At 47.7% G+C, this 27,703-nt stretch overlaps 1 protein-coding gene across 2 annotated transcripts in view; it reads right to left on the bottom strand.

Moving 5' to 3' along the window:
• Positions 1-25,822, bottom strand: part of UBE2O (ubiquitin conjugating enzyme E2 O) — a 55,926-nt gene extending 30,104 nt beyond the window's left edge. For both annotated transcript variants that reach the window (XM_072746552.1, XM_072746553.1), the window contains exon 1: positions 25,346-25,822. In XM_072746552.1, coding sequence (XP_072602653.1) covers positions 25,346-25,744 — 399 coding nt within the window. In that variant the 5' untranslated portion in view covers positions 25,745-25,822. The remainder of the gene's footprint in view (positions 1-25,345) is intronic.
• Between the last annotated feature and the right edge of the window lie 1,881 nt (positions 25,823-27,703).

Raw genomic sequence — 27,703 nt, 5'->3', positions numbered from 1 at the left:
ATGAGTAGCGCTCACAGTTTCCTAAGTTAATGCTTATTGAGATCCACCCACACATCCCCACTGTCCTGGTTACACCTTTCCTTTCTGTCCCACTCTGTTCTACTGGGTCTAGTTTCCTTCTTCCTCAAGTGCAGGGAAGGTCTGTTAGTGAATAAACTCAGTTTTTTCTTTTGGTGAAAATGCCTTCATTTTGTTCCCACTACTGAATAAGGGGGTTGCTGAAAACTAAGTTAACAACGTCTTTTCTTGAGTATGCTGAAGAGTTCATTTCATTCCTGTCTGGCCCCGAAGCTATGACTTAGACCTCTGCTGGGCTTCCCTGGTGAACCCTGGGAGTAATCTGTATTTTTTTCCCCAAGCTGCTTTTCAGATGCTCTTTTTCCCTGGGGGAACTCCCATTAGACACAGCCTGGGTCCTCTCATCCTGTGCTCTTGCTGGTTGCTTCTCTTCCTTGTGTACAGTCTCTCTCTCTGGTAAACTCTACTTCCCTTCTTTAGATCTATTTTCTGGTTCATGTAATTCTCTTAGCGTGTGTCTATTTTGCTCTTTAACACTTCCACTGGGTTTTATTTATTATTTTTCAAAAAGATTTTATTTATTTATTCATAGAGACAGAGAGGGGCAGAGGCACGGGCAGAGGCACAGGCAGAAGGAGAAGCAGGCTCCGTGCAGGGAGCCTGACGTGGGACTCGATGTGGGATTCGATCCAGGGTCCCCAGGATCACACCCCAGGCTGCAGGCTGTGCTAAACCGCTGTGCCACCGGGGCTGCCCTCCACCGGATTTTAAATTCAATCAGAATTTTCATTCTGGAGTTCTAGGTTCTTAAAAAAAAAAAAAGTCCTTTTAAATGTATCATCTTATGCTTTCCTTCAGCCCTTTACTTACTTAAAACATTTATATGTTGTACTCTCTTCTATTACCTGGGGTTTTAAAATGGTGGAAATCCTGTTTGTTGTGGCAGCTGAGTCTTGCTTATAATTTGTGTGTTTAGTAAATTCCTGGCATGAGCTCATCATTTGTGGCAATGGTAGGATTCCAAGTGGCCTGTGCTGTGGAAGGGTCATTCGACACAAGTTTTGCTTTACCTTTGACAAGGAGCTCCAAGGGTATCAACAGCCTGGTGCCAGGCTGGTGCTAGTGCAGGGATTCCTGAAACACGTGGGAATTATAAATATAGAATTCAAACCCGGATGTTTCAACTGCTCACAGGAGACGTCTCCCAATACCTCAAGTATAGGGCAATGATAAACCTCCTTGCTGGGATGCCCGGCTATCTTGGTTGGAAGAGCGTTGTGACTCTTGATCCCGGGGTCGTGAGTTCGAGCCCCATGGTGAGTGTAGTAATTACTTAAATAAATCTTTAAAAACATATATTAAATAAACTTCTTTGCCATTTCTCCAGCCCCACAGGGGAGATATTCTTGAATTCCTTTTATTCTTTCCACCAGGGACTAGCCTTTTGAGGCGAATTTCTATTTCAATTCCATGATCATTAAAATCCAAACTTCTATTTTTGTGAGGGTCCAATAAACACCCTCCAGAGATGCCGCAATCAAGCAGGCTCCTCTGCTCTGGTTTTAAATTCTCTCATTGATTTTGGTTTCTTGTTATCCCTTTGCTTTCTTATAAGCTTAGTTACATATTTAAAATCTATATTATATTTTATATGACATTTCTCAGTGATTGAGTAGGAGTGGTTCTACATTAGCTCAATCTACCATGTGGGATTGGAAATCCACTCCACTGCTGCCTGGCTTCCCACGAGAGTTGAAAAATTGGATATATCTTCATTCCCAATCTTTTGCATGTGACCGGTTTTCTCTCTTTGGAAGCTTCATCCCCAGTGTTCTGGAATTACACAATGTGCCAATCAGAACTTTTTCCATTCACCATCCTGGAACCCTATGATCATCAATTTTGGAAACATTCCTGATTTGATACATTTCTGTCCTTCATTTTTTTTTCTTTCTTTAAGACCTCCTAGATGTCAGATGTTTTCATTGTATTTCCTGAGAGTTTTTGTCAATTCTTTTCTCTCCCTAACATTGTTTTTAATACCAAGAACTCTTAATTGTTCTGAGTTTTACAGCATTCTGTTTTATTTCATCAACAAAGTATCGGCTCTTATTTCTCAGAGGATATTCACTGTGTTCTGAGGGTTTCTCCCAGCACATCTTTCTCTTTGCTTGTTCTAGCCTCTACCCTTTGTGTTGGGAGCTTTCTGAATCTGTTCAGTGACCTCTGACTGTCCACTCCTAGTTGAAATGAGTCAACAGGAGATCTTTTCGGTGAGGGAACAGTTCTGTATCTTTTTTTTTTTTTTTAAGATTTTTATTTATTTGAGAGAGAGAGAGAGAGAGGGAACAAGCAGGGGGAAAGGGAGAAGCAGGCTCCCCAGAGTGGGGATCATAACCCGAGCCAAAGGCAGACACTTCACTGACTGAGCCACCTAGGAGCTCCCATGAAACTTCAGGTGACAAAATGGCAGAGAACTGCACACACACTGCGTGTGCACCAATGTCAATTTCCTGGTTCTGATAGTGTCTGTGGTTGCGTAAGATACAACCACTGGGGGAAACTGGATGAAGGGTGCAGGGGACCTCTCTATTGTTTTACAACTTCCTGTGAATCTCTAATCTTAAGATAAAAAGTAAAGTTGCAGCAATAAAAAGATAATGGAAGCTTTGTGAACACAAGCAAGGCTCTGGACTGGGATGGATCACGTTAGCTGGGGTAGAACCTAGCTTTTGTTCTGAAGGCCTGCTAAACCCTACCAACTGCACGTCTGTCTCTGACACTGTTCAGTTTTTCCTAGAGAGGAGTTCTCCAATCCCACACCTCAAGCCTGGTTTCAGCGCCCGGAAGCAGGCAGGAAACTCAGCTGCAACTTCCCCTTTTAGTGTACAGACTCTCCTGAACCTTTGTTTCGTCCCAGTGTTATGCTACCCTTTGCTATGTCTAAGCTGCCTGAATCCAGAGCCACCCTGGTTCAACGTCTCCAGAGCATAAACCTTGGCCTCTAGCGCAGGGTCTGTACAGGTGGAGAGGCAGACCTTTCAACTAATCCCTCCATCTTTGGGCCCAAACCTTACTTGTGCCTGGGGCAACAACGTCAGGTGCCTCCAATCCCTGAGACTTTCTGCAGTGCTTTGTCTCCACCGGCACCGTTTGAGCTTCCTCTGCTCTGCTCAGTCTTTGCTCACCTTTCATCTTCTAAACCTTGAAATCTTTGGGGCCTATGGGTGGCTCAGTCGGTTAAGCTTTTGATTTTGCCTTTGGCTTGTGTCATGGTCTCAGGGTCCTGGGATGGAGCCCCTGCATGGGGCTCCCTGCTCAGCAGGGTGTCTGCTTCTTCCTCTGCCCCTCCCCCTGCTCGTGCTCTCTCTCAAATGAGTAAAATCTTTAATAAAACTTGCAATCTTTGTCTACTGTCTTCCCTCCCATTCTTTTTCCTCATAGGTTTACACATTTAAACAATTCATTTATTGGGGCACCTGGCTGGCTCAGTCGGTAGAGCAAGGGACTTTTGATCTCAGGGTTGTGAGTTTGAGGTCCATGTTGGGTAGAGATTAAAGAAAGTTAAAAAAAAAATCATTTACTGTCACTTTGGAAGGGTTTTTGGAGGAAGTGGAAATGAATGTGTTCAATTACCATGTACACCTAAAGGATGTCAACCAGAGACCTTTAATCTTAAATTTACAAGGTACTTACCTATAAACATGGAACATATTTGAAGATAGAGAGATGATAAGGTAACAAAAACAAGAAATCACAAATTGAAAAATTAGAAATCTGGGGCACCTGGGTGGCTCAGTCAGTTAAGCATCCAACTCTTGATTTCGGCTCAGGTTGTGATCTCAGGGTCCTAAAATCAAGCCCTGGGTTAGGCTCCATGCTCAGCACAGAGTCTACCTGAGATTCTCTCCCTCCCCGCCCCCCCCCACCCTGCTCAGGTGCACTCACTCTCTCTTAAAAAAAAATAAAAATACTTAGAAATTCTTAGTTTTGACACTCACCTAATTAATTTAGAGACCAGTTCATCTTTGAGGGACTCTCCCAGTCCTGCTATTCTAAAATGTGAAGTGGTGGGGAAGGAATAGAAAGCACAACTCCATCAGAATCTATCCCAGTCACCTGAATCTATCTGTGCAGACAACTGGCTTTCTGATTCAAATGTCAAAGACTCTTTAAACTGCATAGATTGCTGTTATTCAACCACAACAGTCAGACCTGATCTGGGGCAAAGTGGGGCTCTGGGTGGAAGAGACTCACTGTCAGTGTCATGCGACAGGCATGGGGAATCAACACTTCACACGCTTACAAAATTAAATTAGATTCTTAAATGCTAAACTAAAAACAATCACTGAGAAAGTCACAAAACATAAATAGCAGCACATGTGCCCCTCAGCAGACAGCTACCCTGCTTGAGGATGGAGGATCTGTGAAGCAAGAGTAGCCAAGGCACACTCGGCTGGCCTCTGGCCTCTGTTACCAGGCACCGTTTGTCACACGCATGGCACCTGCTCGCACGCTTCAGCACAGCCGTGTCTCAGACCTGCCACACGGCCACAGAAATGGCTCGGTTACCAAAGCACATTCATGCCAAGCAAGGAGCATTTCTTCACCTGCTGCACAAGAAATACTATAATCCATCCTACAAGGGAACCAAAAAGGAGACTAGATGGTACAGGCCCTGACTCTGAAAAACTTCAGTTGTGACTAGCATTCTATGTGTAATTCATGTGACTGGTAAACATCTGAAAGCTTGCCCCACTGCCCAGTAAGCCCTAGTTAGCAGCCCCTTTCTTCTTCCTGGGGGACTATGGAACCCCAGATGTAAAACAATTAAAAGTTCATTCTAGAAAGATTTAGAACTAAGAGCCCTTTCAGTTTGTAAGGATCACAAATCCTCTAGAGTCTATTTAAATAGGAAAGGAAGTTAAATCCCAAAGTAATGCAAGATGCCCGGCAGAGACCCCAGTGACACAGAAAGCACCTACCACAGGAGGTGGCCCACCTGCCTGACTCTAGGAAAAGGAGAAGACCCAATGGCAGGGTCCGCCAGGCAGCCAACGAATGAGCCAGTTAAAAAGTGGGCAAACAGGGGATCCCTGGGTGGCTCAGCGGTTTGGCGTCTGCCTTTGGCCGGGGGCGCAATCCTGGAGTCCCGGGATCAAGTCCCAAATTGGGCTCCCAGCGTGGGGCCTGCTTCTCCCTCTGCCTGTGTCTCTGCCTCTCTCTCTCTCTCTCTCTCTCTCAATCTCTCTGTGTCTATCATAAACAAATAAATATTTAAAAAAAATAAAAGGGGGATCCCTGGGTGGCGCAGAGGTTTGGCACCTGCCTTTGGCCCAGGGCGCGATCCTGGAGACCCGGGATCGAGTCCCATGTCGGGCTCCCAGTGCATGGAGCCTGCTTCTCCCTCTGCTTGTGTCTCTGCCTCTCTCTCTCTCTAAAATGAATGAATGAATGAATGAATGAATAAATAAATAAATAAATAAATAAATAAATAAATAAATAAATAAAGTGGGCAAACCATTTTCTGGCAGAGACATTTCTCCAAAGCAGGTTTCCAAGTGGGTGGAAAGACTCTGGAGGCCGTCAGCGGCGAGACTCGCGCCCGCCACACCAGCACACCACCCCCCACGCACCCGGCGCGACGGCGGCAACACGCACGGACGGTAACACGTGGGGCTGCCTGCTTGGTGCCCCTGGAACCCGCTTGGCCGCAGCTGCCCTGCCCGCAAGCTGAAACGCGAGGGGCCACGTGACCCGGCAACTCCACTCCTGGGCAGAACACCCAGGAGAACTGAAAATGTACACCCCGCACAGAGCTGTACATCAGTGCCCACAGCAACTGTATTCACAACAGTCAAGAAGTGGCAACGACCCACATGCCATCCGCGCATGAACCACCCACACGGTGGAGCCCTGCAAGGAGTGAAGTAGAGATGCGCAGGACCCGAAGGAAACCTGAAAATGTGTTCAGCGAGGAGCCAGACACAGAAGGCCGCGTATTACATGTTTTCATACAAGTCTGGAGTCGGCAAACCCACAAAGATGAAAACGCAAACAGACCAACACAGAACGTGGTTACCAGGGGCTGGACAGTGCGGGGGTTCGGCGCAGCTGCTAAGGGGCAGAGGCTCTCCTTTATGGGTGAGGACAGTGAAACGTTCCTATTCTGCACAGTGATGGTGGGGGCACAAACCTCGGAATACACTAAAAGCCATGTGAATTAACTTAAAAGGGTGAATTTTATGGTATTTAAATTCTATCCCAAAAAAGCTAGCTTTTTTTTTTTTTTTAAAGGCAAGCCTAAGGTGATGCTGCAATTAGTGACTCTGCCTGGTTCTATGGTCTTGAGTAGGAAGTTCTTGAGCATGTCTCCCGAGTCAGTGTAAATCCTCTAAATCCTCTGTATTACAGATTTTATTTTATTTTATTTTTTTATTTATGATAGTCACACAGAGAGAGAGAGAGAGACAGGCAGAGACACAGGCAGAGGGAGAAGCAGGCTCCATGCACCGGGAGCCCGACATGGGATTCGATCCCGGGTCTCCAGGATCGCGCCCTGGGCCAAAGGCAGGTGACAAACCGCTGCGCCACCCAGGGATCCCCAGATTTTATTTTTTAAGTCAAATACCCATACTTGTCTCAACTGTAACTAAATCACCAGAAAACTAAAATCAGCACTGCAGCACCCTCTACTTCTACCCCTAGAGATCAGATGGTTGTCCTCCTGTGAACTTTTCTTTCCTGAAGTCTTAGAGTCATCTTGGTCCATTTGTGGCTTCCATCAACCTGAACCTGAACCTGAACCATTCAGCCTCCTGGGACCTCAGTTCCCGGACTATAAAATAAAGGAGCCAAATCAAATCCTCCCTTCTAGAACCACCATCATGGGCCCAGACATACCTTAAAACCTAGTACACAGCCAACGTCAATCATCTTGGAGGCTCAAAGACCTCACCTTCACTGGGCACCTGACAACTGGAAACTCTCCCATCCTCTGATGTCACCAGTAAAAGAGAGGAGAGAGTGCAAGTCTACAGGGAAGCTGGAGAGGATGGAAACCCCAACATACCTCGGGCATCACTGTATAGGATACAGCCATCGTCCCACCATGAGCTGCATCATCTGAGAAATGCCTCAGTGGGGGGCAGGAAAGAGATGGGGATTCTTTTTTTTTTTTTTTTTTTAAGGTTTTATTTATTTATTCATAGAGACAGAGAGAGAGAGTGAGAGAGGCAGAGACACAGGCAGAGGGAGAAGCAGGCTCCATGCAGGGAGCCTGACGTGGGACTTGATCCAGGGTCTCCAGGATCAAGCCCTGGGCTGCAGGCGGCGCTAAACCGCTGCGCCACCGGGGCTGCCCAGAGATGGGGATTCTGAGGGCCCTCTTAGAATTTGGCCTCTACAACTCCCAGCCCATATCTGAGCCAGCCCGGCCCCCTTGGCTTACTTACCATCCCCCAGCCTACTAGCCCTCTGTTCAGGGATCGCAGGCCCTGAGCTAAGGCACAAGAGACTGGCCTGAAGGCCTGCAGAGTTCAGGGACCTCCCCCACCCCACCCCACCCCACCCCTGCGGCCACAAGAAGGGCTTGTTTCTTGGCAACAGAAGAGTACAGTCAGAAAAATGCCTAGTCAACTGACCTGAGTTCTAGAATTCCAGATGCTGCCAAAGAGCTGGGACTCCTGCCTCAGTCACCAAAAGGAAAAAAAAAAAAAAAATCTCATCATCATGCTGGGAAAATAAGCATTCTAAGATGGAAGTATAAATGGGTACTACTTTGGGGGATGACAGTCTGGTAAAATGAATCCGAAGTCTTAAGACTGTATTCCCATCCCCTGATCAGTACTTCTGTTTGAGGAATTTATCCTGAGAAATTTGAAGAAGTAGACAAAGATTAAAAAAAAAAATAAAGTATCTAGTATAAGACAGTAGTTCTATTATTTAAAGCTATAAAAATCTGGAAACATTTTAGCTAGTCAAAAGAGAAGACTGGGGGTGTCTGGGCTGAATGTATGCCTTGGGCTTAAGTCAGGATCTCCCGGTCCTCGGATCAAGTCCGAGTTAGGCTCCATGCTTCTCTCTCTCCCTGTCACTTCCCCTGCTTGTGTTCTATCAAGTGAAAGGATGAATCTTAAACAAAAGCGGAGACTGGCTCAAGAAATGTGGTTCATCCGCCTGATAGAATTATGAGCATTCATTAAAAAGCATGCTACCAAAGGGGCATCTGGGCGGCTCAGTCAATTAGGCATCAGACTCGGTTTTGGCCTGGGTCATGATTTCAGGGTCATGAGATCCAGCCCGGTGTCAGCTCTGCACTCAGCAGTCTGCTTAAGACTCTATCTTGGGGCACCTAGATGGCTCAGTCAGGAAACTCCTGATATTGGTTCAGGTCCTAGCCTTGGGATCCTGGGATCAAGCCTGCATCTGGCTCCACGCTCTGTGGGGAGTTTGCTCCCTCTCCTGCCTTCTTCCTGCTCTCTTTCTCTCTCTCAAATAAAATAAATCTTGGGGCACCTGGGTGATTCAGTGGCTGAGCATTTGCCTTCCGCTCAGGTCACGACCCTGGGGTCCTGGGATGGAGTTCCACATCGGGCTCCCCACAGGGACCCTGCTTCTCCCTCTGCCTATGTCTTTGCCTGTGTCTTTCATGAATAATAAATAAAAATCTTTATAAATAAATAAATCTTAAAAAAAAAAAAAACAAACAGACCCTCTCTCCCTCTTCCCCTCCCCTTCTGCATCCTTTAAAATAAATTAAAAAAAAAAAAAAGCAGGGATCCCTGGGTGGCGCAGCGGTTTAGTGCCTGCCTTTGGCCCAGGGCGCGATCCTGGAGACCCGGGATCGAATCCCATGTCGGGCTCCCGGTGCATGGAGCCTGCTTCTCCCTCTGCCTGTGTCTCTGCCTCTCTCTCTCTCTCACTGTGTGCCTATCATAAATAATTTAAAAAATTAAAAAAAAAAAAAGCATGCTACCAAAATGTTTTGAAATGGGATGAAAGTGCAATGACACAGAAACACCTCCACCTATGAACACTGTACATAGGACCAAAGCCTGTTCCAGAAAACAGGCAGTCATACTTGACCTTTCTAACACACTTAATCTGTGCATGTTTCCCAAACACTGGCCCCAAGAAGAGCAAAGGCAGTAGCACCAAGGCTGCTATTGAGGGAAGGTATCTGATCATGGAGGCCCCCAAGGTACAGAGAACAAGTACAGTAAAGAGATGGCAAAGAGAACACGATGAACACTTCAACAGTGCACAGGATGAGCTGGTCTATAGCAGCAATGACCCTGAGGGGTGAGCAAGTCTCTGTGAGATGCCAGCAGCACTGCCTTCCCAGGCAGAGACATGGCCAGGCTGCAAGGGCTGGAGTGTGGCCTCAACCCCACGTCTACTGCTGGTTCAGCAGAAGGCTCAGAATTAAGACCCTGAAGCTCAAGCAAGGGAAAGTGGCAAACAAGTTTTTGTTATTGGTGCTCTTTCTCTCTCTCAACTTTGAGAGAGAGAGAGAGAGAGAGTGTGTGTGTGTGTGTGTGTGTGCGCGCGCGCACGCGCGCGCACATGCGCGCACATGGCGGGGGGGGGGGGGGGGGGGGTGACACACAGAGATAGAGAATCTCAAGCAAACTCCCTGCTGAGTGCAGAACCTGACCCAGGGCTCAATCTCACAATCTGAACCAAAATCAAGAGTCGGGCACCCAGACGACTGAGGCACCCAGACGTCCCTGATGTTATCTGTTAAAATACAATCCAAGAAGGATTCTTTAGGTCTGAACCCTTGAGAATCAGTGTAACATCAAAGTGAGGGAAAATGTCAAGTAGCTCCTGAAGAGTTTCCTGGAACACCTGCAAAGGCTGTCAAGAAGGGTCACCTGCACAGCAACAGATCTGATAACTTGCAATCAGGGAAAACAAAACAAAAACCTATAAATCTAAGACAAATAAGAGAATAATCCTATCAATTTTTCTTCAGAGTTGGATCATCAGGGACTGAACAGGCCCCGGAACCTACAGACTTTCCCTACTTCCCTGACGGTCGGCCCTACGCTCCCACAGCCCGTCCCCTCCCCCCTCTGCATTCACCTGTCCACTTGCTGCTCTGGCTGCCAGCCACCATCCCTCTACTCTGAGTACTGCCCATGGTTATGGATCACTTCCAGATTGCCTTAATTTACAGACCATCTTGCTCGACCCCTACTCTCTGGCATCAAAAGCTTTAACAAAATTCTTCATAAAGATAAGTCTTAGGAAAGAGGATGAACTAAGGATTAGATAAAGTGAGATTGATTAGAAAGGTTTTTTTTCCAACATTCAAAAGGCAATTATGTGAAATGCAACGTAGTATCATGAACTGGATGCTGAAACAGAAAAAGGACTTTAGTGGAAAACTAACCCAAATAAAAGCAACACGAGGGACAGATTGAATACACATTTTCAAAGTAGGTATCGTTCTTCCTATGGATGATGCCAACCAAATAAGACCCTGTGCTTCCAAGACCGAATATCCCTTACACTTCTCTGTCCACGCTTCTCCTGGCAGGACCATCAACTGGGTGTGCACTCCAGAAGCCTGAGCCTGCCCAGCTTTTCCCCACCCCACCATGTGTCAGGAGACCACATGTCTACAGTGAACATCCGTCACTTTCCTAAAAGGTCATTTAATGGGGACAGAGCTTCAGTTTGGAAAGATGAAAAAGTTCTGGAGATGGATGGTGGCGATGGCTACACAACAATATCAATGTACTTCATGCCACTGAATGGCACACTTCAAAATGGTAAATTTTATTATGTATATTTTCTCACAATAAAAAACAAACACGGGGCAGCCGCGGCAGCTCTGCAGTTTAGTGTCACCTTCGGCCCAGGGCGTGATCCTGGAGTCCCGGGATTGAGTCGCACCCACCTTAAGCTCCCTGCATGGAGCCTGCTTCTCCCTCTGCCTGTGTCTCTGCCTCTCTTTCTCTCTGTGTCTCTCATGAATAAATAAATAAAATCTTAAAAAAAAAAAAAAAAACAAATATAAGGGCGCCTGAGTGGCTCAGTGGTTGAGCATCTGGCTTTGGCTCAGGTCATGATCCTGGGGTCCTGGGATTGAGTCCCTCATCAGGCTCCCCAGAGGGAGCCTGCTTCTCCCTCCTCTGCCTATGCCTCTGCTTTTCTGTATCTCTCATCAATAAATAAATAAAATACTTAAAAACAAACAAACAAACAAACATAATTGCTCCCCAACTCCCTCCTGATCACTCAAGAGCCCTGGGTGTGCTGACACCCACTGCTCCAGCCTGGTCAGTGTTTCGGCAGCTTTCCCCGACACTCCCCAGATTCCCCCCATGGCTGGCGCCATGCCTTGTCTGAGAAATCTTCCAATCACCCCTCCATCTCTACTGCTCTCAAAGTGCCATTACTACTCTCTGATTCAATAGTCCTAACTGTACTCGGGAGTTAGGTCCCAGGGTCAAACTGAGCATCATCAAAATTATCCTTAAAGAGCCCCTATCACTAGTCCAACGCACTATTTTTCCCCCTGGCATTAGAACAGGTCGCTGCTTTGTCCACTGAATACTATATGGAGCTGCTGGTTCACATTTTGTATGAAAACCCAGCACTTTCAATACTCTGTGCTGTGTGTGTGCGTGCGCATGTGTGCTGTCACGTAAATTAAATACACAAAAGATGTAACTCGCCTGCACTGCAAATCCTCCTAACTGGCCCCAGGCTTTCCAGGTCCCCCACCTCCTCCATCATATGAACTGCTGCCAGATTATTCACTGCAAACTTTGAAGTGGCTCCACGTTATGTGGAAAAACCACAACACAACTCAAACTCTTGAAGCTGTCATCTAAAGACCTTTACGTTATAGAACTAGTGTGATACGAAGTCTCTGGGGGCAGTAGACCATGTGGCTGTGGGGCAGCTGCCTGGGTTTCACCAAAACTCTTCACTTACAACATGACCTTGGACAGACTCACCTGTAAGACACATAAAATAGTAACACCTGCTCCAAAAGGTTCTCCCAGGGAGGCCTAAAGTGCCAACCTGCATAAAGTGCTTACGACACGCCCAAGGCACAGCAGGGCATGAGAAATGTTGTCACTGCCACAGGTGATCAGATCCAGGCCACTAACTGGTCCTCTCTCTCACCCACCTTCTCCTCACACCCTAAGGCCAGCTCAGCAGCCCCTGACGCATGGTCCAGGGATGCTGAGAGCCCTTCGGGAGGTCCAGAGTCAAACCTTTCCACCATCCTATTAGATGGTATCTGCCTTTCCCACTCTCATTCTTTCCAGAATCTCCACCAGAACTTTCCAGAGGCTACCTGGTGTAATGATGTCACTGCTCTGAGGGTGAGGATGGGTGCTGGCCTATTCTTGGGTTTTGAGTTTTGTTTCAATTTCTTACCTGTAATATTGACACATATAAATAAAAGCTCATCAGGATCTTCAATAAGTGTAAAAGAGTTCTAAGGCCTAAGTGAACTATTCCTCGCAAACATCACGCGAACTTCCTGTGTCTGGCTTCGCGCATGTTTATTTTCGGGCCCTGGACATCCTTCCATCCCCATTGTTGTTCCAAATTCTTCTCACCCCTCAAGCCCTCCCTCAAAAACTACCTGCATCAAAGCTTTTCCTAATGCTCTCCCACCGCCCTTCTTCAGAAATGTCATCTCTGCCCTCCAGCACTTTCTACCTATGAGCACCCCATTTGCTCATTAAACAGGGATCCCCGGCTCCAGCTCTGGGCCAGGCTCTGTTCAGGCACGGAGAGCAGTGAACAGTGTGTCCTGCCCTCTTACCTTCTGCTCAGGGAGACAGTAAGCAAAGTAAACGAAGCAATCAGATCTCAAATAATGCTAGATACCCTGCAGAAAATAAAGCTGAGCAAGGGATTAGAGGGAGGGTTTTCTCTCCCACCAGTCTAAGTTTCTGAAGCAGCACTAGCTAATACTTGAGCCACTACAGAGAGAAGACTAAAACACTTCATTAATAACCTTTAGGGACACCTGGCTGGCCCAAGTCAGTAGAGCATGTGACTCTTGATCTTGGGTTGTAAGTTCAAGCCCCATGTTGGGCATGGAGCCTACTTAAAAAATAATAAATAGGGCAGCCCGGGTGGCTCAGCGGTTTAGCGCCGCCTTCAGCCCAGGGTGTGATCCTGGAGACCTGGGATCAAGTCCCATGTCAGGCTCCCTGCTTCTTCCTCTGCCTGTGTGCGTTTCTCTCTCTCTCTGTCTCTCTGATGAATAAATAAATAAAATATTTTAAAAAATAATAATAATAATAAATAAATAAAATCTTTAAACTTTTAAAATATAACAACTTTTACACTTATTACATGCTGATATGGTATCTAGGATGTAATGGATCGAGTATAATTTATTAAATGTAATCTCACCTGTTTCTATTTACTTTTTCAAATGCGACTCCTGTCAAGTTGAAAATTACAGATGTGGCTCACATCATGTTTCTATTGGGTAGGAAGGATTCCTCTAGAGCAGAGATGGGCAAACTATGGCCTACAGGCCAAATACAGCCTGCTGCCTGTTTTAAATAAGATTTTACTGGAACACAGCCATGCCCGTTTGTTCATTTATTGTCTCTGAATGTTTTCACGCTACAATGGTAGAGTTGACTGGTTGTGAAGGAGACAGTATAGCCTGCTAAGCCTAAAATATTTACTATCTGGCCCTTTACAGAAAGAATGCTGGCCCCTGACCTAGGGTGCAGGGCCTGTGTGGGGATGTTCTCTGGAGGCCCACAGCACCCCGCCGGGGGGCAGGGGACAGCTGTGCGGCCCATGGAAAGAGCCTGTGCTCTCGCAGCAGACACCCAGGCTCTGCCCCTCACTGGCTGTGTGGTTCTGAGCAAGTTACAGGCATTCTCCGGTTGTAGGCTCTCCCTCTCTAAAATGAGGACACTGGCCGCTTGAGGGAAGTAAGATGATACAGGTAAAGCATGTGTTACACTGCCTGGCACACAGCAGGAATCCATTGATACTGGATGGATTAAAAAAAAAAAAAAAAGCAAATTTCAATCATTTTCCTCTTGGACTGGTTGCACTACACTCGTAACAACTCTCATATTTTCATCATAAGAAGAAATGAAATCCAATGAAACCCTCAGCAGTACCTGTGTACTACTATTGGTCAGTAGGCAATGCAGGGGAGGTGCGGGAGAGAAGCAGGCCTTTCTAACAGATCACTATGATCTGAAAACACTACCTGGTTGCTAGGGGCACTTAATGTCCCTTCCATTCTATCAACCCCCTTTTGATAATCTCTGGCATTAACACTGCTACCAGAAGACTAAGGCAGAAACTTCAAACCAGTTACACCCATAATATTGGGCGGGGGGGTGGGGGGCGCACAAACGGATCCTATTGACATCAACAGGGTTTCTGAAAGACCTATATGTCAGTCCCAGCCAGTGGAACCAGCAACCCAGGGAGCACGTTATTAGACATGCAGATTCTCAGGCCTGCCCAGCCTGTTTCAGAAGCCTGAGTTAATAAGAGCACCAGGTGATGCCACACATATTAGCTTTTCAAAGTGCTGGTCTAGATTCCAGGTATCCACGCTCTCCCCACCCTCCTGCCACCACTGGTGAGCAGTGTTACATAGACGGTGCCCGATTTCTTCAGAGTAACAGGTTGGGCATAAGCTCGCCTACTCCGGGCTGTGGTGGGTAAGACTCCCCACCCCTCCCCAGCCCAGAGCGCTGAGGCAGGCAGAGCACAAAGCCTAAGCTGCGTGCGGTTTCCGTGCAGCTGGGATGGCATTCTGTTTCCAAAAGAGGAGCCTCATGCTAAAGACTCAATCATCTCCTAAGGTGAGGATGCCATGCTCATCTCCATTCACAAACTCACATGTGTGAATGCAGGTCTAGCAAGAGTTTTCAGCTGTGTTGTTAGAGCTGCCCCTCATGACTTAGATGGGCATTACCCCCATTTTAGAAGCTGAGAAAGAGGCTCAGAAGAGGGTGGGTGCTGCCACCAAGGTCTTGAAGTAACCATGGGCGCTAGAACTCAGGCAGCTTCTAAGTGTTAAACCAGTGCTCCTTCAGATCATGCAGAGCTTGCACCAAATACCTAAAGGAAACCTGTAATGGCACCGACCAGGGAGAATTTTCATTGGCTTCTCAAGACACAGCCTTAGTTCTCATCCCAGCCCAGGATCCAGAACAGGGTCTCAATTTCTGCTAGGATTTAACCCCAGACACTGCTGCATTTCAGCCATAGCTGACACTGTTTCTGGCTAGCTCTATCCTCACCTACTGGGCTCATACCGTGCCCCGGGTTGGGGGAGCTTTGTGATGGAAGCTGCTGAAAGAGTCAACAACATGGCGTATTTTGATTAATCTGCTCTTCACAGTGTTGGGACACCTACACGTTTCAGTCCTATAGCAATTATTCATAGTCCTCTCAAAAAAGCCCAGATCAGACAGTAAATTACATGATCAACTCGCCTACTACCCTAAGGGGAAGTGTCAGCTGGCCAGGTGCCCACACAGCCCCAGCACAGAACATGAAGTGTCTGGGAAAAGGCTAAGAATACTCTTTGTAGGTGAATGGAAAGGGATCTGGTCATTAACTCAAACACTTCCCATGAAACTACATGTGAGCCATTCAGAATATAAGCTTTCCCGGAATATAAGGAGTCACTGTCTTTGGTTTCTCAAAAAGCTCCAAGCCAGGGAGAGAGAGCTCAAGTGTGTCGTGTAAGTGCCGTGGGAATTAGAGGCACAGAACAGCACCAGTGAACGGGCAACAGCTGATGAGATGCAGTCTATTGAAAGGGCAGGAGACTGAGCATGAAATGTGGGCGAGAAGCCTTGAGTGTCAAGCTAAGGCACGTCAGAAGGCTGGGTCCTGACATGATCCAAGCAGTCATCTGGAAGGTCAACCCGTGGTGCTGCACGCTGAGGTGAAGGAGGGTCTAGAGGCAGGGAGACCAAGCGAGATCAGTCCAGGCATGAGACCATCATAGAGTGAGCCCGTGTGGCAGAAAGGAAATGCAGAGGATGCAAGAGGCATTTCAAACAAAGATCTGATGACAAATTAGAATGGCAGCCTGATGCCAAAGGCATGGGCAACAAAGGAACAGACAAACTAAACTCAGGAAAATTAAAAAACATTATAATGCACTAAAAGACACTATCAACTCAGTAAAAAGGCAACCCACAGAATGGGAGGCAATATCTGCAAATCATATATCTGATATCCACATATCCAGAATATAGAGCGAGCTCCTACAACCCAACAACAACAAAAAACTCCATTCAGGGGATCCCTGGGTGGCTCAATGGTTTAGCGTCTGCCTTCGGCTCAGGGCGTGATCCTGGAGTCCCGGGATCGAGTCCCACATCAGGCTCCCTGCATGGAGCCTGCTTCTCCCTCTGCCTGTGTCTCTGCCTCTGCCTCTCTCTCTCTCTCTCTCTCATGAATAAATAAAATCTTTTTTTTTTGAATAAATAAAATCTTAAAACAACAAAACTCCATTCAAAAATGGGCAGAGGACTTAAATAAACATTAAGTATCTCCAAAGAAGGTACTTTAATGACCAAGCAGCACATGAAAGATGCCCAACATCACTAATCATTAGGTAAACGCAAATCAAAACCCACAGTGATACGACCTCACACCTCACACCCACTAGTGTGTGTTTCACTATAAAACAAAACAAAACAGAAAATAATAAATGTTGGCCAGAATGTGGAGAAATTGAGATCCTTGTGCACTGCTGGTGGGAATGGAACATGGTACAGCTGCTGTGGAAAACAGTATGGCAGTTCTTCAAAAAAGTAAAAATAAAATTGCCACATGATCCAGCAATTCCACTTCTGGGGATATACCCAAGAGAACTTAAAGTAGGATGTCGAAGAGATACTTGTCCACCCATGTTCATGAGCTGCGTTATTCACGACAGCTAAAACGGGGAGCACCCCAAGTGTCTGCTGATGGATGGCTAAGCCAAAAGCTGTAGATACAATGGAATCTCATTTAGCCTTTAAAATAAAAGAAATTTTAACCCATACTACAACACTGATGAACCTTAAGGCTGTTACACTAAGCGAAATGTCAGAAAGTAGGTTGGTGGTGGCCAGGAGCTGATGTGGGGGGAAACTGGGCATTTTTGTGTAGTGGGCATCAAGTTTCAGTTTTACAAGATAACATGAGGTCTAGAGATGGACCTGCACATATCGCTGCACAATATGAATGTATTAATACCATGAACTGCACACTTACATTAGAATTGGGGCCAAGAAGGTACATTTAAAATGATCCCAAATGTTCTGAATCACAGAGGACGCAAGCTGAAGTATTTAGGGATGTCTGTTTCTAACTTACCAAATGGCTCGGGAGAAAAGGTATTTACACACATTCACACGTACAGGTGAGGCACAGATGACAGATTATTAACTGCTGACTCATGCTGGTTGGTAATTAGTACTCACTGGCCCTGTCTTTCAACTTCTCTGTACATTTGAAGATTTTTCATAATCAAGAGTCGGAAAAAGTAATTTCTAAAAATCCCACCAACCTGGAGGTGGGAAGGGCAGTGACTCTCCAAAGGCTTTACACCCACAAAGTTGGAGGTTCCAGATGCTGGAGGGAGCCGTCAGGGAAAGGCCAGGGAAGCTGTCTGCATGCAGGGACCACAGCAGCCACAGGCGTGAACAGGAGCGCGGAAGAAAAGCCAGGAGGGTGGTGAGGGGAGTGAGAGCGTGGTGGTACGTGAAGAAGTCTCACAGAGAGAAGAGGAAAAGGACAGAAGGCTAGAGAAAGCCAGGACGGCCTGGTGTAAGGAGCCCACGGGGGAGCGCTTCTGGGAAGAGGGCAGGCCAGCTCAGTGGACAAGGGGCAAGTGGGTGGGTGCAGTAACTGGAGCCCGCCAGGCCTCCGTGACCTTCGGGGCCCGCCGCTGGCACCCAGTGGTGAGAGGCCCGGAGAGGCAAGGGGAAGGGGCTGGCAGGTGGTGAGGAAGCAGAGCAGACACCCCCTGAGGCCGGGAGACCGTGGGGGTGAGGAGGACCCCAAAGCACGCTGGGTGTAGGGAGAGGCGCTCTTTCTTCTTTGGCTTGAAGATGATATCATCAACCTTCAGGGCCCTGAAACTCCCCGAAGTAATTAAACAGTCAGAGCAGACAAATACGGGGATGCTTTCAGCGCGGAGTATGTTGGCTCCTGCTGCTCCTGGAAGCCACACGAGGCACAGATGCTTGTGTCTGTCCTTCTCGCCCGCGTCTACGAGGGCTGGCGAGTCATCCTGTGAACACGCCGGTCACAACTGCTTCATGGACCATCGGCCACAGCAGCGTCTCCCACAAAAAAAGGTCAAAATTAACACAAGGTGGAAGCACCTCATCGGAACTTCATCAGAGCTGCTGGGTGTGAAAGACTAGCTCTCACTTGCAGGATGCAAATGAAGAACACTCTTTTTAAGACTACAGGAAATCTCTCCTGCAAGTGGGGGGTTTTCATTTTATTACTGGATAGGATTGATGACTTTCTCTCTCTCTCTTTTAGCACTACTCAGTATCTTAAATTTAAAAAATTTTTTAACTGAATGAATCTTCACCAGATAAAGCTATGCTATCGATTTAAACCAAAAGTGATCTAGTGTCTTATTCCTTTGACCTAGCTGCAAAAAATTAAATGTTTCAGTATTAAAATACACACACCCCTCAACCAGTCAACAAACTCCCCACGGAGGGAGCTGGACACAGGCCTCAATCTCAGGACCCTGGGATCATGACCTGAGCTTAAGGGAGACACCTAACTAATTGAGCCACCCGGGCGCCCCTGCCTTAATGTTTAAATCAAAAACCTTGCTTTTCACAATCCTGCTTCAGAAGAACACAGTGTATATGTGGGCAAAACTGACCAAAGGATCCATTCACCACAGTGAACTCCAGGTTGAAGGTCAGGTAATCTTCAACCTCAGAGCATAGCCAAAGAGCAAAACAAGAGCAAATAATCCTGGAGTAGATAAATTCAGAGGGCTATCCATTAACATGATTCAATTTTATTCTGAACTACAAAAATTTCCAGTAAACATTTTGCTCCTCCCTGTCTGTGACCACACATATGTCAGGTGGTGCCTAATAGAGCCCCCTGGGGCCAGCAGAAACATCAGAAACAAGCAATTCTCAATGTGCGGGCCCGCTCACTAGAGCCTCAAGTGTTGGATATGCAACAGCCTTGAAGGCACGACCTTCTCAGGCTTGGCACTCAGCCACTGGGCAGGTGGAGCCTCAGAAGGAGCTAAACACCAAAATCCTAGTAAATATAAGTGAGAGCATCTTGTAAATGAAAAGGCACATTTCCCTCTTTTGATTATTTTAGATCAGCACCCTCCCACCCCCATGCAGAAGCAGGATAAGCTCTGGACAGGGAAACTGAAAATTTCTGTCAGTTGGAACAGGAGCACAGATCATACCCTCCTGGTTAGAACCACAGGATGGATGGCTCTTGAAAAGAGATCACCCTAAATCCAACTCTGAGGGGACCAGCAGGAGCAGGTGACACCAATCCTGGGCCAGAGCTGTTGTGACAGTGATTCGTTTCCCATGCTATACCAACAGCCCTTTTGTAAAGTACTAGCCCAGCAGAGCTTCCACTGGACCCCTTGAGGCCCTTGGGTAAAACAGTAAAAAAGGCAAAATTTCTCTTGAGGGAATAGGAAAATTAAAAAAAAGAAAAGCAGGGATAAAAATGAAGTGAGGATGGGGAAGGCGCAAAAGGACCCTTAATGTCCTAAACCAACAACAAGGTGGACAGCACAGTCAAGTTTGAGGCAACTAAAGACGAAGGAGCGGAAGCTGAGCGGCACCCAGCCTCTCCCCAAGGAGTCCTTCTGAACCTGTCTCATGACTCAGCATTCCCAGTGGGACGGTAACACAGCACCAAGAGAGGGGGCAGGTCTTTAGGGGCAGGAGGTGAAGCTGGATTTCCTAACATGGACCATTTCTAAGATAACACAGAAATGCCAGTTCCTCAGACTTTTGGTTGGGGGTGGGGTGCAGAGGGGGAATAAGCCAATGTTGGAATGAATCACGCTTGCAGAGATTGCTTTCATTCAACATCTTGGGGCACTCACAGGTTTTCTAGAAATAAAATGTGCTTTTTGACAATTATTTTGAGAATGACTGCTGGGTCAGGGAATGAAAAGTGCAGAAGAGAAGCACGACAAGTGCCAGTCTAGTGTCTCTCCCATTCTGCTACCCAGCGTGATCTCCCTCTCTCCTTCCACCATCCCAACACCCTGCTCCTTCCTCTCTCCTTACCCGTGGTTACATCCTCTCCACTAAGACTTTCAAGTGTTTAAAGACTGGATGATTAATGCCAACCACAGGGTCTGTGACTCATGTTTAATCAGGGTGCTTGATACAGTAATGATCTATGAATCCCGAACTTAAACATTCTCAGGTGAGCGCAAACTACATTTAATTCTATTTGAAGTAGGGTTCCTCCACTCATTAGCAGTGTGACATGGGACAAGTTATTTAACCTCCTTCCTTGCCCCCCAGTTTCCTCCTCTGAGATACATGAATGGTAGTACCTAGTTCTCAGCGTTGCTGGGAGCACTGAGTACTACACGTAAAGCATGCCCGGCACATAGTAACACTACATAATGTTTGTCATTATTATTCTAAAACACAAAAGCAATACTCTACCATCCTTGTAATAGTCTTTTGGAAATTTCAAAGGATGTCTTCCAAATTCTGGGAAATATACACACACATATATATACCTATATATTCATTCTACACACACCCCCACTCGGAAGTTAATGGACTTTGGCAGGTGTTACATTAAACATGCATAAAGTAACCGAGGAGTGAAGTTCTTGAGTATTTATAGAAGCGACTTAATAAGAAGTTCTATCTGGGCACCTGGGTGGCTCAGTCGGTTAAGCATCTGCCTTTGGCTCAGGTCCTGTGATCCAGTCTCGCTCCCTGCTCAGTGGAGAGTCTGCTTCTTCCTCTACCCCTCCCTCCTACTTGTGATCTCTCTCTCTCTCTCTCTCTCTCATAAATATTTAAAAAAATCCATAATCCACCAGATCATGAGCAACATGATCGATTAATAGGAATTCCTCCACCACTGATATAAATCCCTCTAGGGCTCCTTTTGCCTCTTGAGGTGCCGTGCTCTGTGATGCAGGGAAGTGATTTCCTACAGGGATGGGGCTGGCTCTGCCTGATGGACATCAGGATGGTGGCTGCTAATAGCCAAGTGGCCATACCACCCAGCTACGCTTCTGGTTCAGGCTCATTTCAGAGGCCAGAAAGACAGATCTTTATTCCAGAGAGAAAACGAGGCAGTGACTAGGCCAAGGTCACTCAGAGTATGTGACACGGGAAGAGCACCCAAGGGTTTTGACTTCCAATCACAGGACACAAACCCACATCCCTCTTCTGGTGAAAGTGCCCTTGAGCGAAGCAGCAAGTCAGACAGAGACACCCTCAAGGCACTGAGTCCCCGGAGTTAGAAGGGGGAACCAAAGGACAAAGAATAAAATCACAGAACAGCTGTGCGAGTCTGCAAGTGCTGTGATCCTATCTGAATAAAATGCAATTAGATGCACTCAGTCCTGCATCTTGGTTAACCTTACATAACTTCTATGACATCACTAAGAACAATTGCTTTTAGTGGGTCCAGCACCTGGACAAGTGAAGCAAGCAACCTTCACACGCTATGATGCTACATCTAAATAGCTTTCCCCATGGAAATGTTGGCATAAGAAGCCAAAAATAAACCAAAAAGCCAATTCCTAAGGGACCTGTCATGAGGGATGCTACAAACACACAACCTTAGAGAAGCAGAGTGAGCACAGATACAGCTTTAATTTAGAGACATTAACTCTCAAACCAGGAGAGACTTTAGAAGTTGTGGCAACTTTAAGCAAAAAGTGTGTATAAGAGACGGGAAAACTAAAGCACAGACAGGAACCCCCAGACTTCGACTGACAGGCAGTGGTCTGTTCTCTTCCTCACAGGGGCCATTCTGTCCAATCAGGACAAGTGGAGACTGCAAAGACACACCATGTCTAGCCAGTGCTCAGGAAGGCAGAAACCTCGGCATTTGGCTTTATTCCAAAATTTTACTCAATGATGGTCACTGATGGGGAAGGGGCAAGTCACGTAGATCTGTGGCCAGGGGCACCTGGGGGGCTCAGTCGGTTAAGCCTCTGCCTTCCGTTCAGGTCACGATCCCAGGGTTCTGGGATCAAGTCCTGCATCGGGCTCCCTGCTGAGCAGGGAGCCTGCTTCTCCCTCTCCCTCTGCACCCCCATCATGTTATCTTTCTTCCTCTGTCACTCAAGATGAATAAATAAAATGGAAGAAGAAGAAGAAGAAAGAAGAAAGAAGAAAGAAGAAGATGATGATCCATGGCCAAATGGGAAAAGTTTCATGTGGATAAGTCAGCTACTACACTAAAGGGGACGGGAGACTGAGGAAAGGAAGGAGCACAAGGTGCAGGCTTCTTTTAAGTTGTAAAGAAGCTTAACTTTGGCTGCTGGAAGCCTCTGGAACTGGACCACACATTCTGCAGTTTCAAGGAAGAGCTACTTATTTTATTTCTGTTGAAATATTCATTGAAGTGGCCAGGAGGGGGTAGACCTTGTTGGCCAGGCTCTTCAACGCTCCTTATGAATTTGTTCATTAAAAACTTAAGAGACGAATATTAAGCCTTACTCATTGCCCAACAAATTAACCTGAAAACTACAAAAATACTTCACAGCCTACTGAACACTCTACATAAAAGGGTACTATTAAAACAATTCCAACATAAATAAATTAAATAAATAAAATAAATAAATAAATAAATAAAACAATTCCAATAGGTGGCAGCTTTAAATAGAAATATGTTTCTCAATACTGTCACCACATTATTCTATCAGTAATTAGGTCCTTAAATCTCATAACCAAATTCGTTATGGAGCAGGAATCAGAACCTAAGTGGTCAGCTTTGGTCTAATGGTCTTTCCTTTACAGCACCCTGACACCTCCATGGATTTATAAGGGGTGAGAAATGAGAAGAAAAAAAAAAAAAAATCTTCCTACCACTTCCTAAAATGCAAGGTCCCGGGACCCACCCTACCACCCTAGTCGGGGTCATCTGTGCCTAGGCTTCATGGTAACCTATAGCCACCTATCAGGCATACACACCTCCACATTCTCCAAACCTACTCTTAATTCCTAAAAGAAGAACTGGGTCTTAACATCCTCAGGTGGATACTATGTGCCACCACTTCCTGGAGTTCCTATGCCCCTTAGTTTTTGATAAGCTCAGAGGCTACAGACACTACAGTGGGAAAGAAAACACCACCACCACCACCACTGGACCCACGATGGATTTCAACAAATTCAAAGCCAATCACAAGAGGGCAGCTTCAAAATATATCCAAGCTGGTACCTAAAAATTACTTTCAATCTAATTCCTAAATCGGTATTTTGAGTCAAACTTTGAATAATCACACACGGTGGGAGGAGGCAGACGGAGCATAATTGTAAATAAAGTTAACCACCAAAGTCAAGATGAACAGGAACAACCACTGATAAACATGGCAGCTCCCGGCAGCGAGCTTGGCCTGCCCGCCCGAGTCCCAGGGCAGGAGGCCATGACACAGTGAAATGAGTTGCATTCCAAAAGTCACAAACCTCTGGAGAAGATGGTTAGGGAAAGACATTTCTCAAAAACCCACAGAAAGACATGAGCAACCATTTGTTAGTAAGGCAATGCAGAAACACTAGCAAAAATCTTCTCTTTCCCACACAACAACGCTGGTGGTAATTTTTAAACAAGCCTCCCGCTATAAAAAGTACTATTTTCCACATACTTTTGCACACGAACTTGTAATTTTCTTCCCGAGTCAGAGCAGCTAATGCCTGATTCGCGTTTCTCTGAGGGGAAGCCAGGGGTCCTGGATGCGGATCTCCCTGTTCTGTGGGTGCAAACGCGCTGGCACGGAGGAAGACCCTGCTCGTAACAACAGTCACTTGCCACCAGGAAGTGGATCGCAGGCTCTTCCTGGGAGTGGGGCCTTTTCTCCTGCCAGAGCTGTGATCACAGACCCCCCTCTGTAGTATGGCAAGAAGCCCTCCTTATTCCTCTGTGGCCTTTGTCTCCCAGTGTATGAGAAACCCAGATTAACTTCTCAAGTGCCCTCCCCTGAAATCAGACCTGTCAACAGCCCAGGCCTGATTCCTGCTTAGAAATGTTTTCTTGAAGGGGAGAAGGAGGAGACGAAGAAGGGGTGAAAGATACAGGGGTGTGTGCGTGCATGTGTGAATCACTGATAGGAACTCACACTCAGGAAAACAAGACAGAAGCAGCAGCCACCAAACCAACCTTGGCTCAAGGTTTCAGGTTTAAGACGATAAACCCCTTTGTCCTTAAAACTGTAATATTCACCAGCCTCACCCCAAGCGCCCATAAGGGGGTCTGATGTTTGCTTGACACCTCAGGTCAGGAAACAACCCTCGCTTTCCAAACGGGGTGGCTCTTCTCCATCCAGGCTTCTATAGTAATTTCTTTTTTTTTTTTTTTCCCTTTCTTTCTTTCTTTCTTTCTTTTTTTTTTTTTTCCAAAAAGTCCAACTGCACTTGGGAGTCATCAATCCCAGTCGCAGCTGTCACATCCCCCCCACCCCGTACTATTAATATCACGGCTCTGATTGTTAATGATTATACTCACAAAGTTCCCTGCAGCAATTAAGACGAGGCAACAAGGTAAAAAAAGAAAAAAAAAAAAAAAAAAAGGAGGTGCGGGGTCGGGGGGCGGTAGGGAAGGGGAAGAGGTTGGTTTTCTCCGGCCATAATAACGCATTCTGTCAACTAGGGAACTTCTTGGGTTTTTCTGTGCCGCCGGAGAGGCTCATCTCGATCTTTGTTTTGGAACGCCCACAGCCCTCGCCCGTCCGGCCCGGCACGGCCTGCCTTTCCGGATGCACAATGCAGCAGGCAGCTCCTCGGGGGTCAGCGAAACGCCGCACTGGTGTGATCCGAGCGTGCCCCGGGGCCTCACGAGTTCTCCCCCCCCCCCCGCCCCGCTGTAGTGGGTCCCCGTAGAAGGCTGAGGCCCAACCACCGCGCCGCAGGGCGTGGAAGTCCGCCCGCGCGGGGAAGCCCGGGGCCCGGCGGCCCGGGGCTGGTGCAATGACTTTGCACCGGAGCGTCCCCTCCGCGGAGGCTCGGCCCCGCGCCTCGGCCCACTGCAGCTGCACCAGTCCGGCCAGCGCCTCGCGAGCCTCCCTCCCCGGCCTAGGGCTCCTGCGGCAGCCCCGGCCCCCGCCCGCCCGCCCGCCCGCCCGCCGCACCTTGGTCTCCTTCACGTGCTGCTTGACGCCCTCCGGGTACCACTGGACGCGCACGTAGCCGCGGCGCAGCGGGCTGGCCCGGCCCTCCTCGTGGCCCGCGCCCCCCGCCTCGGAGCAGCCCGAGCTCCCGCGGCCCTCCTCCTCGCCCTCCGAGTCCGAGTCCTCGCCGTGGATGAGGCGCACCAGCCCGAAGTGCACCGAGCCGCGGTAACGGCCCGACACCAGGTCGTGAGAGAACAGCAGCCGCTGCGAGCCGGCTTCGGGGCCGGAGTCCGAGGACGGCCCGGAGGCCGAGTCCGGGGCGGGCGCCGGGGCGGGGGCCGCGTCCGGGGTCGGGGCCGCGTCCGGGGCCTGGGCGGGAGCCGGAGCTGCGGGCGCGGGCGCTGCGGGATCCGCCATAACTGCTCTGCGCGAGTCTCGGGCGGCGGCGGTAGCGGCGGCGGCGGCGGCGGCGGTAGCGGCGGCGGCGGCGGCGGCGGCGGCGAACGCGGCACGGAGGGGCGGGGCCAGCCGGCGCGGGGGCGGGGCCACGGCGCGCTGACGTGGCCTGCGTGCCGCCGTCGTCAGGGAGCCGAGATGCGGTTGCTAGGAGCTCCCGCCTCGTCGCTAGGGGACGCTGGAGATGCCGCCGGGGGCGGGGGAAAAGGTGGGCTCGCGACGGAGGGGCGGGGCCGGAGGGGGTGACAGCAAGGGGAGCGGGGCCCCTGGGTGGGGGACCCGGAGGAGGAAGTGCGGGGGGCACCCGGGCAAGTCAACAACGTTTAACGAGCCTGCTAGGCGTCCCCAGCCCAGTCCTACGCGCTGGGAGGGGTCAGAAGCAGCAAGATGCCGGCCCTGTCCTCTAGGTGTTTACAGCCTAGTTGGGCAGACAAAACATGCCTATTCAATAGCTAAAAAGCAACTCCAAGGCAGCTTGTAAGCAAGGCTATAAAAGATATGTATAGAGTGTATCTAGGAAATTTCTATGCAGAGCTTGGAAGGTCGTGACCCCTCGGGGAGGGGTCAAGGGGTTGGTGAAGGAGGTACAGAGAGAGGTCAGAAAGACAAGCAAGCGTTAGTGGCCTCTATGGTTTGGCCTTAAACCCACCTAGAGGGGCTCCCAGCTCCATGAGTTTTACTTAATATGCATGGCAAGAGGTGGGCCAGTGAGGAGTGGGAAGCTGGGTTCCAATTCTTTTTTTTTTTCTTTTTTTTTAAAGATTTTATTTATTCATGAGAGACAGAGAGAGAGAGGCAGAGACCCAGGCAGAGGGAGAAGCAGACTCCATGCAGGGATTCGATCCTGGGTCTCCAGGATCACGTTCTGGGCTGCAGGTGGCACTAAACCGCTGAGCCACCCGGGCTGCCCCTGGGTTCCAAATCTTGTTGCTGCCACTGACTAGTCTTACAAAAGTAGGGAAGCTGATAAACTTCTCTCCTCATCGGTAAAATTGGCGTGATAATAGCAGTACCCGGTTCACCGGGCAATTGGGAGGATTGAAAGAAACAGAACAGTGCCTGACCTACAGTTCCCTCCATAAAGCTTTAACCGTTCCTATAATACTTCTTCCCTCCCTTCCTAGACTAAAATTCTAGACAGACAGAACTGTTATACTTAGGGTTTGCTCCATATTGCCATTTTGAAATATAAAAAGTAATTATACTAATGTGTCCCTTAAGGAAGTTCCAAAAGATTTAGATACATTCTCAGAGGACAGATTCATAATGGGTTGTTAGAAGGAAATTAAGAATACTCAGGATATGGCCCTAACCTTTCTCAGTCAAAATAATTTTTTTCCCACATTTTTCTGCAAGACCATCCATGAGAAATTAGGAAGATGGTTCAATATTATAGTATTTGGGTTCTGTAAAAAGGCAGGATTCCTGCTCTTTGGGTAGTATACAGACTACCAAGGCTACAGAACCACACTCCTGGAAAAGTCATAAGAACATACATGAAGCACAGATGGCAGCCTGAGTAGATAATGTGTCCTGAACCAAGCACTTACAGAATATTGATATAATAATTGGAGTTGGGGTGGCTGTCAAGGGGCCCAAATCTTAGAAAACTCACATACTAAAGTATAGAAAAAACTGTGTTTAGGTGAGCTGAAGAGGAATTAGGATACAAGTTAGGGGCAGAGCTGGGCTCGCAAACCACAGCCTTCCCATCCTAGACCACAGCACAGAATGGCCATCTGGAGTCACTGCTGGGAGGACTCAGTTCCCCACTCCCCATAAAGACTTGGCAGGCTTAACATCAATAACATAGCTTCTCTTGCACCTACCATGCCCCTTTAGCCCAAGCTCCTAACATTTATTGATCACCTATTATTGACCAGGTGCTGTGCCAGGCACATTCAAATGTATTATCATAAT

Source organism: Vulpes vulpes, chromosome 2, assembly GCF_048418805.1.
Source record: "Vulpes vulpes isolate BD-2025 chromosome 2, VulVul3, whole genome shotgun sequence".
Taxonomy (NCBI): Eukaryota; Metazoa; Chordata; class Mammalia; order Carnivora; family Canidae; genus Vulpes; species Vulpes vulpes.
The sequence above is the reverse complement of the archived record's forward strand: the minus strand, read 5'-3'. Positions and strand labels throughout refer to the sequence as shown.